Here is a 15,363-nt window from a genome sequence, read left to right as displayed (position 1 = left end):
TTAGGCACACAAATTCGACCCTGCAATCTCAAAACTCCATCGTCACCTAAAGTAACCCGTTTGGCACCTCCGTGTTGCATCGTGTCTCTAAGGACAGACAAATGGGGATCATCATACTACCGATCACGGATGCGCTCCAATAAGAAAGAACGAGCGACTGTGCAAGCTAACACACGGCTGGGCTCAGAAACATCCAACCTCACGAACTGATTGGCCAAAGCCTGAACATCCAAGGCAAGCGGTCTCTCACCGACTCGAATATAAGCAAGACTGCCCATACTGGCTGACGTCCTACTCAAAGCATCGGCCACCACATTATCCTTTCCCGGATGATATAAGATAGTGATATCATAGTCCTTTAATAGCTCTAACCACCTTCTCTGCCTCAAATTTAGCTCTTTCTGCTTGAACAAATACTGCAGACTCTTGTGATCCGTGAACACCTCACATGCCACGCCATACAGATAATGCCTCCAAATCTTCAACGCGTGAACAATGGATGCTAACTCCAAATCATGAACCGGATAGTTCTTCTCATGAATCTTTAACTGTCATGAAGCATAGGCAACGACCTTGCCATCCTGCATCAACACCGCTCCAAGTCCAATACGAGATACATCACAATAAACTGTATAAGGCCCTGAACCTATGGGCAAAACCAACACCGGTGCCATAGTTAGAGCTGTCTTGAGATTCTGAAAGCTCGTCTCACACTCATCTAACCATCTGAACTGGGCACCCTTTGGGGTCAACCTGGTCATCGAGGCTGCGATAGATGAAAACCCCTCCACAAACCGATGATAGTAGCCTGCCAATCCTAAGAAACTCTGGATCTCTGTAGCTGATGCTGGTCTAGGACAGTTCTTGACTGCCTCAATCTTCTTCGGATCAACCTGAATACCCTCTGCTGATACAACATGACCCAGGAATGCAACTGAACTCAACCAGAACTCACACTTTGAAAACTTGGCATACAACTGACTATCCCTCAAAGTCTGAAGAATCACTCTAAGATGTTGCTCATGCTCCTCCCGGCAGCGGGAGTAGATCAAAATATCATCAATGAAGACTATCACGAACGAATCCAAGTAAGGCCTGAATACTCAGTTCATCAAATCCATAAAAGTTGTTGGGTATTTGTCAACCCAAATGACATCACCAAGAACTCATAATGCCCGTACCGAGTGCGGAAAGATATCTTAGGGACATCGGATGCCCTAATCCACAACTAATGGTAGCTAGATCTCAAGTCAATATTCGAAAATACCTTGGCACCTTGAAGCTGATCAACATCAATCCTCGACAATGGATACTTATTCTTGATCGTAACCTTGTTCAACTGTCGATAATCAATACACATTCTCATCGATCCGTCCTTCTTCTTAACAAACAATACCAGCGCACCCCAAGGCGAAACACTCGGTCTAATGAAACCTTTCTCAAGCAAGTCTTGCAACTGCTCCATCAACTCTTTCAACTCAGGCGGGGCCATACGATATGGTGGGATAGAAATGGGCTGAGTGCTCTGAGCCAAATCAATGCAAAAGTCGATATCCCTATCGGGTGGCATACCCGTCAGGTCTGAAGGGAATACCTTAGGAAACTCACGAACAATGGGCACAAAATCAATAGAAGGAACTTCAGCACTAAAATCACGAACATAGGCCAAATAGGCCAAATTCCCCTTCTCGACCATACGTCGAGCCTTTACATAAGAGATAACACTTGGAATGACCAAGAGTCCCTCTCCACTCTAAACGAGGCAACCCCGGCAAGGCTAAAGTCACAGTCTTGGCATGACAGTCCAAGATAGCATGATAAGGTGATAACCAGTCCATACCCAATATGATATCGAAATCAACCATGTCCAGAAGAAGCAAATCTACACTAGTCTCAAGACCCCCAATCACAACTACACATGAACGATGGACTCGATCTACCATAATAGAATCACCCACCGGTGTAGACACATAAATAGGAGCCCTCAAGGAATTACTAGGCATGACCAGATACGGTGCAAAATAAGATGACACATAGGAGTATGTAGATCCCGGATCAAATAAAACTGAAGCATCTCTGCTATAAACCAGAACAGTGCCTGTGATAACTGCATTGAAAGCCTCAGCCTCGGGCCTGGCTGGAAGAGCATAACATCATGGTTGGGCCCCACCACCCTAATCTACCTCTCTAGGATGGCCTGCGGCTGGCTGGCCTCCACCTCTATTTGCCTGGGCTCCACCTCTAATACCTCTACCTCCACCTCTAGCACCTCTACCCCCACCTCTAACTGGCTGGGCGGGCTATGGAACACTCGGTGCCTGAACTATTGCACAGGAACCCTGATACTGAGAGTTATTTGATGCTCGAGGGTAAAACCTAGCAATGTGACCCATATCACCACAAGTGTAACAAGCCCTCGGCTGCTAAGACTGCTGACCCTGACGACCTGAATGACCACCCTGAAAACTCTGAAGCGGCGGTGCACTGACAGGAGCTGGCGGTGCACTATAGGACTGTTGATCAAAATACTGCATATGTTGACCACGACCACCTGAAGCACCGTGAGAAAACCTAAAGTGCTGACTGAAAAGGCCTAGGAGGATGGCCTCTACCATACGAATCTCTACCTCCAGATGAGGTACCACTGAATCGGCCTGAATGACGAGGCCTCTTGTCAGACCCCTGACCCCCTCCCTGCGATAGATCCATCTCAACTCTCCGGGCCACATTGGCCGCCTCCTGGAATAAAATCTCACTCCCTATCTCCTTGGTCATCTGAAGTTGAATCGGCTGAATAAGTCCCTCAATGAACCTCCTCACCCTCTCTCTCTCTCTCGGTTTGAAGTATGATAAGAGCATGACGAGCCAAGTCGATGAATCTAGTTTCATACTGAGTAACAGTCATAGAACCCTGCTGGACATGCTCAAACTGCCTCCGGTAATCTCTCTATGAGTGATGGGGAGAAACTTCTCCAGAAATAGCTGAGTAAACTGCTCCCAAGTCAAAGCTGGTGATCCGGCTAGTCTAGCCAAGCAATAATCTCTCCACCAAGTCTTGGTGGATCCAGACAAGCGAAAAGTAGCAAAATCGACTCCATTGGTCTCCACTATCCCTATGTTCCTGAGAACCTCATGATAGTTGTTGAGATAATCCTGGGGATCCTCAAAAGATGCACCGCTGACAGTAGTAGTGAAGAGCTTGGTGAACATGTCCAACCTCCACAAAGCATCGGCAGACATAATTGCTTCATCACCGGTCTGAGCTACCACACCCGGCTGAACTACTCTAACTAGCTGAACTGCTGGAGTCTGGAACTGGGGAGCTACCTGCTCCAGAGTGCGAGTAGCAGGAGTCTGAGCTCCTCCTCCAGCCTGAGAGACGGTTGGGGCTACAGGAAGCAAGCCTGCCCGGGTGACACTCTCCATAAGGCCCACTAGACGGACCAGAGCATCCTGGAGTACTGGGGTAGCAATAAACTCCTCTGGACCTGAGTTGGGCCCACCGGAACTGTCTAGGCCGGAACCTCATTCTCAAAGTCAACCTGAGGCTCCGCCGCTAGTGCTGTTGCTCTGGGCTGAGCTTTGCCCCTACCTCGGCCTCTAGCACGGCCTCGGCCTCGCCCTCTGCCCCTCGTGGGAGCTGCTATCGGGGGCTCGGGCTTCTGGTCAGTGGATGAGGAAGCGCATGTTCTTGCCATCTATGAAAGAACAGAGTAGAAATTCAATTAGCATTGAGAAACCAAACCGCACGACAGGAAAGAATAAATGTGAAGTTTTTCCTAACTTTGTAGCCTCTGGGGATAAATACAGACTCTGTACCGATCCCTCAAACTCTACTAAGCTTGTTTGTGAACTGTGAGACACATGTAACCTAGACCTCTGATACCAATCTGTCATGACCCGGATTTTCCACCCTAGGGAGTCGTGATGGCGCCTACTAGTGTGAGCTAGGCAAGCCGACTGTTTGAACAAATTACCTTTTTCCCATTTTAATCCTTTACAAGAAATTATGAGCAATAACTTAAAGACAACGAAATTTATATCAAGCGGAAGAAAAATAATAAAATTACTGAGTATAACCAATACAACTATTTAAACAAGACTACCCAGAACTGGAGTCACAGCTTCACAGACAATATAAGAATACTATATACAAAGTCTGAAAGATAAAAGATACATTGTTTCTGAACTAAGTAAATGAAACAGGAGTAAAGGGATAGAGGAAGACGCCAAGGCCTGCGGATGCCTACAGGACTACCTTGGATCTCCGTGTAGGCTGAAGGAAGCCACCCAATCTACGGTCCAAAAGCCGCAGCTCTGGGATCTGCACACATTGCAGAGTGTAGTATCAGCACAATCGACCCCATGTGCAGGTAAGTGCCTAGCCTAACCTTGGCGAAGTAGTGACGAGGCAAGGACCATACTATCAAATAAACCTGTGCAATTCAACTATATACAATGGAAAAGAAGAACAGTAATATACAGTCAAGTATGAGAGGGGTAACATGTTGCGGGGGAACTATCAATTTAGAATAGAAAGACAACAGGTAATTGAAAGAAACAACATATCTCAGATATCAACAAAGATTCAGAAATCAATAAGTGCACTGCACCACCCTTCGTGCTTTTACGCTCGTCCTCACCAAAGCAATCAAGTAATGAAAATGTGCATGGCATCACCCTTCATGCTTTTACTCTCTTCCTCACCATATAATCAATATAATCGGCACGGAATGGTACATCGTGCGGCACGGCATCACCCTTCGTGCTTTACACTATTTCCTCACAAATCATACACGGCATCACCCTTCGTGCTTTAACAATCTCTCACCAAAACAATACACGACATCACCCTTCGTATTTTAACACTCTTCCTCACCCAAACAACAATCACAAACAATAGGACAAGGGAATAAATGAAATTACAATAAGAATCGCGGCAAGAGAACAATAGCTCAATAATCAAGTCCCGACAAGGGAACAACATCAAAAGAACATCAATATCCTGGCAAGGGAGATAACATCAAAAGCAACAATATCCCGGCAAGGGAGGCCACGTAATAATTCTCTTTTTTTTCTCACTTTTACTTCACAACTCACTTCACAACTTGAGCCAATGCTCCAAAAGGTTCAATTACCACTTATACTTTCACATTTCATTGTACAACTTGATCCAACGCTCGTCAATGTTCAAATGTCTCAATTACTTCCACAAAATTTGCCCAACAATAGAAATCATCATCAAAGCATGAATAATACAACGAAGTCATAATAATCACAATATAAGACTCACGGGCATGCTTGACACCAACGTATAGATACTCGTCACCATGCCTATACATCGTACTCGACAAATACCACATAGCAAATAGGACTCGACTCATAATCCCTCAAGCTAAGGTTAGACCAAACACTTATCTCGATGCCACGAATACAATTCAAGTCTCTACTATCGCTTTAGCTCTTGATTCCACCACCAATTCGCTCGTATCTAGCCACAAGTTACTTAATTACATCAATAAATGCTAAATGAATCAATTCTAATGCATGAAAATGAGTTTTCTAAAGTTTTGCCCAAAAGTCAAAAATCGCCCCCGGACCCACATGGTCAAAACCCGAGGTTCGAACCAAAACCCAATTACTCATTCTCCCACAAACTCAAATATATAATTTGTTTTAAAATCGGACCTCAAATTGAGGTCCAAATCCCCAATTTTTAAAAAACCTAGGTTCTACCCAAAACACCTAATTTTCCCCATAACAATCATTAATTTTATGTTGAAATCATGTGAAAAGATGTTAATGATTGAAGGAAATGAGTTAAAATTAACTTAGAATCGATTTGGAAGAAGAGTTGCCTTTGAAAAATCGCCCAAGAGTGTTTTGGTTTTGAAAGAATGTGAAAAATAAAAGATTTTCGGCTAAGTTATAAAATTGCAGTTTGCAGATGTCGCAATTGCGAACCCAAACTTCTGCTAAGTTCGCATTTCTGAAGCAGTTTTCGCATTTGCGAAGTTGGAATTGCGAACAATGTGTCGCATTTGCGACGTACGGCTAAAACTGGGGGATCGCATTTGCGATCAATTCCTCGCATTTGCGAGGTAAGCTGGCCTGGGCTATTGTTCGCATTTGCGAACTCGCATTTGCGAACCAGGCCTGCAATGCACCAGCTGAAATCTGCAATTCCTCAAGTCTAAAATCCACCCTGTGACCTATGCAAAACTCACCCGAACCTTCGGGACTCCAAACCAAATATGTACACCAACCTAAAAACATCATACGGACTCATCGTGTATTCAAATCACTAAAATAACATCAATAACTATGAATTTAGCATCAAAATCATGAAATTTCTTAAGAACTTCAAATTTTCCAATTTTCTCAAAAACGATCCGATTCACATCATTTCAAGTCCGTTTATTACCAAAATTCATAGACTTATCTTAAATCACATATAAGACCTGTACCTGGCGCCGGAACCAAAATACGGGCCCTATATAATCAAGTTTTAAACACATTTCATTTTCGAAACTCATAAATAATTCTAGAAAATAATTTTCCTTAAAAATTTATTTCTCGGGCTTGGGACCTCGGAATTCGATTTCGGGCATACGCCCAAGTTCCATATTTTTCTACGGACCCTCCGGGACCGTCAAATCACGGGTCCGGGTTCGTTTACCCAAAATATTGACCGAAGTCAACTTAAATCCATTTTAAAGTCAAAATTCATCATTTTTCACATATTTTCACATAATAGCTTTCCGGCTAATGCGCTCAGACTGCGCACGCAAATCGAGGTGATGCTGAAAGAGGTTTTTGAGGCCTCGAAATGCAGAATTTACTTTTAAAACAAGTGATGACCTTTTGGGTCATCATATAATTACTCAAAACTCACTGCACTCGTTCCTAAACACATGTTTGATTATTAGCAAAAAAACATATTTGATTAATATTTTTAATATATTTTCTTTTAGCCAAAAAAATATAATGATTCAGTTAAATTTTATATATATATATATATACTTTTTTTGTATGGATGGAAGCTGGCGGGCAGGGCTTGTTTAACCGGATATACGGAATTGGTATCTCTGTTCATGCAAATCTTTCTATCGGGAAAGTCTCGTTTAATCAAAGGGCTTCTTATTTAGAACCCTTTTTTTTGCTTGGTTGTAAGTAAACATTGGTAGGAGCTAGCGACGGGGTGATGATAAGTATATAAATCAATAAAGATCAAAAAATAATAAATAGCAAGATAAATTAGATATCTATGAAAAAATAATGATGTAGAGGGCGACTGAAAAGGAAGCTCGGGTACGGGAGAGTGATGGGCAGAGATTCTCTAAAATTACGATGTGTGTGTGTTCTGGTTAAGAATTTTAAGAAGTTTAAAGATTCGTTTTAGATTGTAAGTGCTTTTATTTTTTGAGGAGGTTTTGGTTTCCCTTCGTCTCGTCTAATCTTCGATCACGACCCAAAATCCCACCACAAACATTATAATGACACTTAGTCTCTAAGATTATGTAAGCCCATTGTAATAACAAATCAAGCTTCTTCTTTTTTGACATATAATTATAATACAAGTGTCGAAACCAAAAGTGGAAACAAATATAACAACCTCCCAAGACTAGTAATTCCGAGTCACGAACTCTAATTGAATACATGGAATGATCTCGAGGACCGAATATATAATACCGTTCGAATAAGAAATTAACAGTACAATAAAAATGAAAAGACTCCAAGGGACTGCGACAACCAAGCATCTCTACCTTCAGTCCTTGCGATCACACTCTAACTCTGTCCGAGTCCGAAATCTCCAATTCTTGGCTCTATATAAAATGTGCAGAAGTGTAGTATGAGCACACCACAGTCAGTATCCAGTAAGTATCAAAACTAACCTCAGTGGAGTAGTAATAAGTTTCAATCAAGACACTCACTAGTCTAATAACCTGTGCAACATATCATACAAAATATAATAGAAACAAATAGCAGTGATAGTAACAATAATCAACTAGTGACATAAATAGAAGGCATCAAGAACACCGTAAATATTGCTCACACGAATAATAAAGACAAGTACAACCAAATAATCAAGTCCTTCAAAATATACATCCTTTCTCTATAAGTTTTTCCAAATAAAAATCTTTAGAATGTAATCCTAACAATTAAATATATCTCGAGTATACTTCCTCCAAATAAATATCTTACGAATTTAAATCTTTCAAATATATATCTCCTAATATGACTCTTTCAAATAAATATCTTTCGTATATAATTCTTTTAAATAAAACCTTTCGGATATAATTCTTTCAAATAAAAACCTTTCCTTTCGAATATAATTCTTTCAAATAAAAACCTTTCGAATATAATTCTTTAAAATAAAACCTTTTGAATATAATTTTTTCGTGTAAAACCTTTCCTTTCGAATAAAATTCCTTCAAATAAAAGTCTTTCGAATATAATTCTTTTAAATAAAAATCTTTCCTTTCGAATATGATTCTTTCAAATAAAAACCTTTCGAATATAATTATTTTAAATAAAATCTTTCAAATATAATTCTTTCAAATAAAACCTTTCAAATATAATTCTTTCAAGTAAAATTATCGATTGACACCTCACTTTCTAATCCCAAAAATCCCGGGACTCAGCCCACTTTCATATCTCACGGTACCTCGTACCCATATTTCTATCCCGATCGTAAGCGCAATTCACAAGACAGAAGACATAATAATTTATTGAAATGATGGAGGAGTGAACGACGGGTACTTCACAGATAAGTAACAGCACAACAAATAGAGGTAAACAACTGGGGCCCTCACGAGGTATCGCCTCGTAAGCCCAAATGTAAATGCTCAACAGGGGGATCTCCCGAGGTACCGTCTCGTAGTCCCAAAGTAAATATGCAGTACATAGCGATATCTCGAGGTACCATCTCGTAATCCCAAAGTAAATATGCAGTACAGGGGGATCTCCCGAGTAAACGCCTCGTAGTCCTAAAGTAAATATGCAGAAGCAAAGACGGGAGAATAACTTAGCAAGAACAACCTCTTCTTAATTCCAAATCTTCATAAATATATTGAAGCCTCAATTTAAACTTATTTACTTAATTATTTGTAGATGAAAAATCCATAATGTGATTATTTCCAAGAAATATCAAATCAACAAACACACGAAATTCACATAAAAATCCAAGTGACAATCACACCAAATTACCATATAAATTACAAACTAGACAAACAACGAATAAGGCATGACAATAAAGGATTTAATAAGTACCAACAATTTCCTGTTTAATACTTAAGGGTGTCTGAGAATTTTAACCGACATAATTTATACATATAAACCAAGTACGTACTCGTCACCTCGCGTACACGGCTTTCACATTACACAAATGGCACATACAACTCAATCCCTAAGGGGTAATTTTCTCACTCAAGGTTAGGAGAAATACTTACCTTTACGGAGTTAGGCTGATATTCCAAAATAACCTTCTTGCTCGAATTCATCTCCGGACATCTCAAACCTATTTAATTTAAATATATAACTTCATTAAAATTCATCGGGAACAATTCCGGATAATAAAACGTCGACTTAGAATTTTACATTAAAAAGTCAACAAAAGTCAATGTGGGGCCCGCCTCTCGGAACCCACATAATTTTCATGAAATCCGGACACCCATTCCGATACAAATTCAACCATACCAATTGTATCAAATTCCGATAACAACTCGACCTCCAAATCTTAAATTTTCGTTCTTGAAAAAGTTTTGCAAAAACCTTAATTTCTTCCATTTAAATCTGAAATAAATGATGAATATAACCGTGGATTTATGAAATATAATCACTTTTGGATATAGCACACTTACCCAAGTCAAAGTTGTGAAGAAATCCTCCAAAATTGCCCCAAAACGGAGCTCCAAAATCCCAATCGAAAATGGCGAAATGACTTATATTTTTGGTCCTTAAATGTTTCTGTCCAGTTCGCTTCTGCGTCTTCAAGACATCGCAGGCCTTCTGTTAAAACCATATATGATCAAACCATTTATAAGAATGTTAAAATCAGAAAAGACCTTCACGTCATTGACTTCAAGTCTTAGATGCAGAAAAATCTAATGCCTCAATCCGCTTCTGCGTCTTCAAAGATATCGCACCTGCTTTTGCGTTGGTGCGCAAGACTGTCCGCATCTGCGACCCCAGCTCTGCCCAGGTCGCTTCTGCGACGAAATCCTCGCTTCTGCAAGGTCGCTTCTGCAATGAAATTGCCGCAGAAGCGAAGGTATCAGTTGCTGCCCAGAAACAGCAGAATTTCAGCAGCTTCAAAAATTCCAAAATGGATTTGTTAGCCATCCGGAATCCACCCGAGGCCCTCGGGTCCTTAACCAAATATTCCAACACGTCTTAAACTATCATACGAACCTATTCGAGGCTTCAAACCACGTTAAACAACGCCGAATCTACGAGTTGTGCATCGAATCGAATTATTAGTTTTCAAATCCTTCAACTTTTATATTTTGCGCCGAAACGTATCAAATCAATCCAGAATAACTTCAAATTTTGCACGCGAGTCATAAATGATGTAATGGAGCTGTTCCAATTTCCGGAATCGAAATCCGACCTCGTTATCAAAAATTCAACCTTCGGTCGAATTTTCCAAAAAAATCTTGTATTTCCAACTTTTGCCAAAATGCGTCGAATTGCCCTGCGGACTTCCCAATCCAAATTCGGACACACGCCTAAGACCGAAATCACTATACGAAGCTATTGACGTCATCAAAATTCTATTCCACGGTCGTTTGCTCAAAATTCAACTCTCTGGTTAACTTTTTCCATTTAAGCTTCAAAATGAGAATTGTTCTTTCAAATTAGAATCTGAATCTTCCAAAAATCAAATTCGACCACACACGCGGGTCATAATACATATTATGAAGGTGCTCGAGACCTTAAATAGTTGAACGGAGCATTAATTCTTAAAACGACAAGTCATGTCGTTACATTCTCCCCCTTTTAAACATACGTTCATCTTCTAACGTGCCAAGAATTATTCTGATGACATTAAATTACTGAGTGCATTATTTCACACATACTCACGGGTGATTCTACGTCATCGTAAATTTAACAGGGGTACGACAACACCATCTCAGTGGAGATCATTTTTTTTTATCCACACTTATAAGCTTTAAAGCCAATTCCTTACACTCCAATCAATTTCAAATGCCTGATTTTTCATATTAACACAGTGTGTTAGTCTCAAGCGACTGTAGCAATTTCGTGCCCGCACACACATTATACGTATTCCCATAACCATATCTCTGATCATAATAGTCGTTCATAATTAATTCCAGCATCCTCAATTAATCTCATATTAACCAAAATCTCGTTTTAAAATTTTACAACACTAACAGCAACACGCAAGGCATGAAGACCTCATAATTATTTATTCGGATTAACGAGTCGCATTTAATGCCACCTAGGCACTCACCTCGTAGGCTAAAACTCAATATTTATAGCACGAATATGGCTAAATATGCACAGAAACACATAAAAGAATTATCAAAGAAGCTTAATAGGCATGACTCCCTATTAATACTATAGTACAATTTAAAGTTTACAAAGGGAGAATTTAAACTCATAAAAAAAATCCACCACAAGGACCTCGTCCTTATATAACTTCTACTGCGGCTTATAGCCCAGTTTAAACATTTCACATCATATAAAAATGCGAGGATCTCGTCCTCAACTCCAAATCACAAGTATTTTGCACATTATTCTAACTGAAATTTTCCATTCCCTTCTTTCTTCATTTTTTTTTAATAAATTCCGTGAAAAAGTTTCACAACACAAAATGACCATACATGTAGGGCATATAATTCATAAAACTGTAATCAATTATCCCGAAATTACATGAAAATCCACCGTACTGAGTAATAAAAAATCACTTTTCGACTCATAGCCCACAATAATGTACAAAATGAAATGATAGCTGCAGGCTAACACCATCAAATATCCAAACAGGGATAAATACGGGAGTGGAGTACAAATTGACAACTCACCATATAGGTAGCATGAAAGGAGTTTTCACCTGGATAATCGGAATCGAATTAAAATAAGAATAGTGTTCCTCTATTATAAATTAAATCATACCTGTAACGACACCATCTAGTGTATTGACCTCAGCCAATTTATAGCAAGTATATCAACGGGTCGGGCCTCCCCCTCTTAGGCGCCCTCTACCCACATGTCCTCCACCCCTAACTGGTTGTGCACGTGGAGTATTAACTGGAATAAAGCATGTATCCTGAGTGTCTTGATGAAATTCGCCTCTCCCAAGTCTGGGACAACTCTCATGATGTGCCCGCCAACCGTATGCGCAATTCACAAGACAGAAGACATAATAATTTAATGAAATGATTGAGGAGTGAACAACGGGTACTTCACATATAAGTAACAGCACAACAAATAGAGGTAAACAATTGGGGCGCTCCCGAGGTATTGCCTCGTAAACCCAATGTAAATGCTCAATAGGGGCATCTCCCGAGGTACCGCCTCATAGTCCCAAAGTAAATATACAAGACAGGGGGATCTCCCGAGATACCGCCTCGTAGTCCTAAAATAAATATGCAGTACAGAGGGATCTCCCGAAGTACCGTCTCGTAGTCCCAAAGTAAATATGGGATCTCCCGAGTAAACGCGTCGTAGTCCCAATGTAAAAATGCAGAAGCAAAGACGGGAGAATAAATATATTGAAGCCTCAATTTAAACTTATTTACTTAATTATTTGCAGATGGAAAATCCATAATGTGATTATTTCCAAGAAATAACAAATCAACAAATACACGAAATTCACATAAGAATCCAAGTGGCAATCACACCAAATTACCATATAAATTACAAACTAGGCAAACAAAGAATGAGGCATGACAATAAAGGATTTAATAAGTACCAACAATTTTCAGTTTAATACTTAAGGGTGTCTACGAATTTTAACCGATATACATATAAAACAAGTACGTACTCGTCACCTCGCGTACACAGCTTTCACATTACACAAATGGTACATACAACTCAATGCCTAAAGGGTAATTTCCTCACTCAAGGTTAGGCAAGATACTTACCTTTACGGAGTTAGGCTGATATTCCAAAATAGCCTTCTTGCTCGAATTTATCTCCGGACAGCTCGGACCTATCCAATATAATTATATAACTTCATTAAAATTCATCGGGAACAATTCTGGATAATAAAACGTCGACTTAAAATTTCACATTAAAAAGTCAACAAAAGTCAACGCGGGGCCCGCCTCTCGGAACCCACATAATTTTTCATGAAATCAGGACACTCATTCCGATACAAATTCAACCATACCAATTGTATCAAATTCCGATAACAACTCGACCTCCAAATCTCAAATTTTCGTTCTTGAAAAAGTTTTGCAAAAACCTTAATTTATTTCATTTAAATCTGAAATAAATGATGAATATAACTGTGGATTTATGAAATATAATCACTTTTGGATATAGCACACTTACCCAAGTCAAAGTTGTAAAGAAATCCTCCAAAATTGCCCCAAAATGGAGCTCCAAAATCCCAATCGAAAATGGCGAAATGACTTATATTTTTGGTCCTTAAATGTTTCCGTCCAGTTCGCTTCTGCGTCTTCAAGACATCGCAGGTCTTCTGTTAAAACTATCTATGATCAAACCATTTATAAGAATGTTAAAATCAGAAAAGACCTTCACGTCATTGACTTCAAGTCTTGATTCAGAAAAATCTAATGCCTCAATCCGCTTCTGCGTCTCCAAGATATTGCACCTGCGATTGCGAGGTCGCTTCTGCGATGAAATTGCCGCAGAAGCGAAGGTATCAGTTGCTGCCCAGAAACAGCAGAATTTTAGCAGCTTCAAAAATTCCAAAATCGATCCATTAGTCATCCGGAATTCACTCGAGGCCCTCGGGTCCTTAACCATATATACCAACACAGTCTTAAATTACAATACAAACCTATTCGAGGTTCAAACCACGTCAAACAACGTCGAAATTACGAATTGCGCATCGAATCGAATTATGAGTTTTCAAATCCTTCAACTTCTATATTTTGTGCCAAAACGTATCAAATCAATCCGAAAAAACTTCAAATTTTGCACACGAGTCATAAATGATGTAATGGAACTGTTCCAATTTCCGGAATCGAAATCTGACCTCGTTATCAAAAATTCAACGTTCGGTCAAATTTTCCAAAAAAAATCTATTTCCAACTTTCGCGAAAATGCGTCGAATTGCCCTACGGACTTCCCAATCCAAATTCGGACACACGCCTAAGTCCGAAATCACCATACAAAGCTATTGACGTCATCAAAATTCCATTTCGGGGTCGTTGCTCAAACTTCAACTCACTGGTGAACTTTTTCTATTTAAGCTTCAAAATGAGAATTGTTCTTTCAAATTAGATTCTGAATCTTCCGAAAATCAAACTCGACCACACACGCAGGTCATAATACATATTATGAAGCTGCTCGAGACCTTAAGTTGCTAAATGAAGCATTAATAACGACAAGTCGGGTCATTACATCTTCAAGGTTCAATAGAAACATACACCTAGTGCTTCACTATTGCAACTGCGTGATGTAACAATAAAAGAAGGAAGAAGGAATAGAAAGAAGTAAGTGAAAAACTCGTAGAAGAAATCTCCGTCTTTCTTCTAGTGTGTTTTTGCCTCCTTAGGTCGAATTCCCGATTTAAATGGTGTTTAATAACTAGTATTTATATATGTAAAAATGAGATCTAGACAAAATAACCAAGTCCAAAATCAAACAGAAGACAAAATAGGCTCTCAAAATCCGAGACATGCTCGCTACAGGCCTCGTGACGCGAGGCAAAACGCGTGCCTCACCTCGCAGTACACCAGGCGCCACGAGGTAAACCGCAAGAATTTGCTTTGTTGCCTAACTTTGAAAGTCACGTTTTTCTTCTGTCCCAAACCAACTCCTTTGCACTGTTCCTTTTCCATATTGAAATAATTTTGGTCCTCCATCATAAAGACACTATTTAAGATTAATTTACCACGTACTCCAAATTTATCATTTTGTTCAAAATTTATCTCCAATATACCTACACATAAAATAAACTCAATTAAGCACAAATTTAATATAGTTTAGCATTAAAGTCCCGAAATATAAGGTAAATAATGCACTAAAAATATATAATTATAGCTAAACATCAGTAAACGATAGTATTGGATATCTGATACGCTTACTTTTCTTACATGGTGATTTAAATATACCTAAAATATATAATGCAATACAGATTAAAAATCCTCTTAAGGAAAAGAAGAAGAAGATGGTAGAAACAAAACAAAAACAAAAACAAAAAAA

General features: G+C 39.5%; 1 protein-coding gene across 1 annotated transcript; it reads right to left on the bottom strand.

Annotated features, from left to right (window-relative positions):
* Window positions 1-4,246: 4,246 nt before the first annotated feature.
* Window positions 4,247-14,686, bottom strand: LOC138884107 (uncharacterized). The gene is made up of 5 exons (XM_070164898.1): window positions 13,522-14,686; window positions 12,139-13,177; window positions 9,864-10,011; window positions 9,453-9,520; window positions 4,247-4,324 (listed from the first exon to the last, which is right to left on the bottom strand). The coding sequence occupies exons 2-5, from the start codon at window positions 12,151-12,153 to the stop codon at window positions 4,247-4,249; spliced, it is 309 nt and encodes a 102-aa protein (XP_070020999.1). The 5' UTR covers window positions 12,154-13,177; window positions 13,522-14,686.
* Window positions 14,687-15,363: the final 677 nt, after the last annotated feature.

Source organism: Nicotiana sylvestris, chromosome 2 (genome assembly GCF_000393655.2).
Source record: "Nicotiana sylvestris chromosome 2, ASM39365v2, whole genome shotgun sequence".
Taxonomy (NCBI): domain Eukaryota; kingdom Viridiplantae; phylum Streptophyta; class Magnoliopsida; order Solanales; family Solanaceae; genus Nicotiana; species Nicotiana sylvestris.
This window is presented reverse-complemented; position numbering and strand designations above follow the sequence as displayed.

What these genes read in the sequence shown, in the direction of transcription:
- LOC138884107 (XM_070164898.1), bottom strand. An exon ending in TCTTCACAACTTTGACTTGG is followed by an intron (nt 9,521 to 9,863) that starts GTAAGTGTGCTA and finishes TAAATTAAATAG; the next exon opens with GTTTGAGATGTCCGGAGATG. An exon ending in ATCAGCCTAACTCCGTAAAG is followed by an intron (nt 4,325 to 9,452) that starts GTAAGTATTTCT and finishes CAATGTGTGCAG; the next exon opens with ATCCCAGAGCTGCGGCTTTT.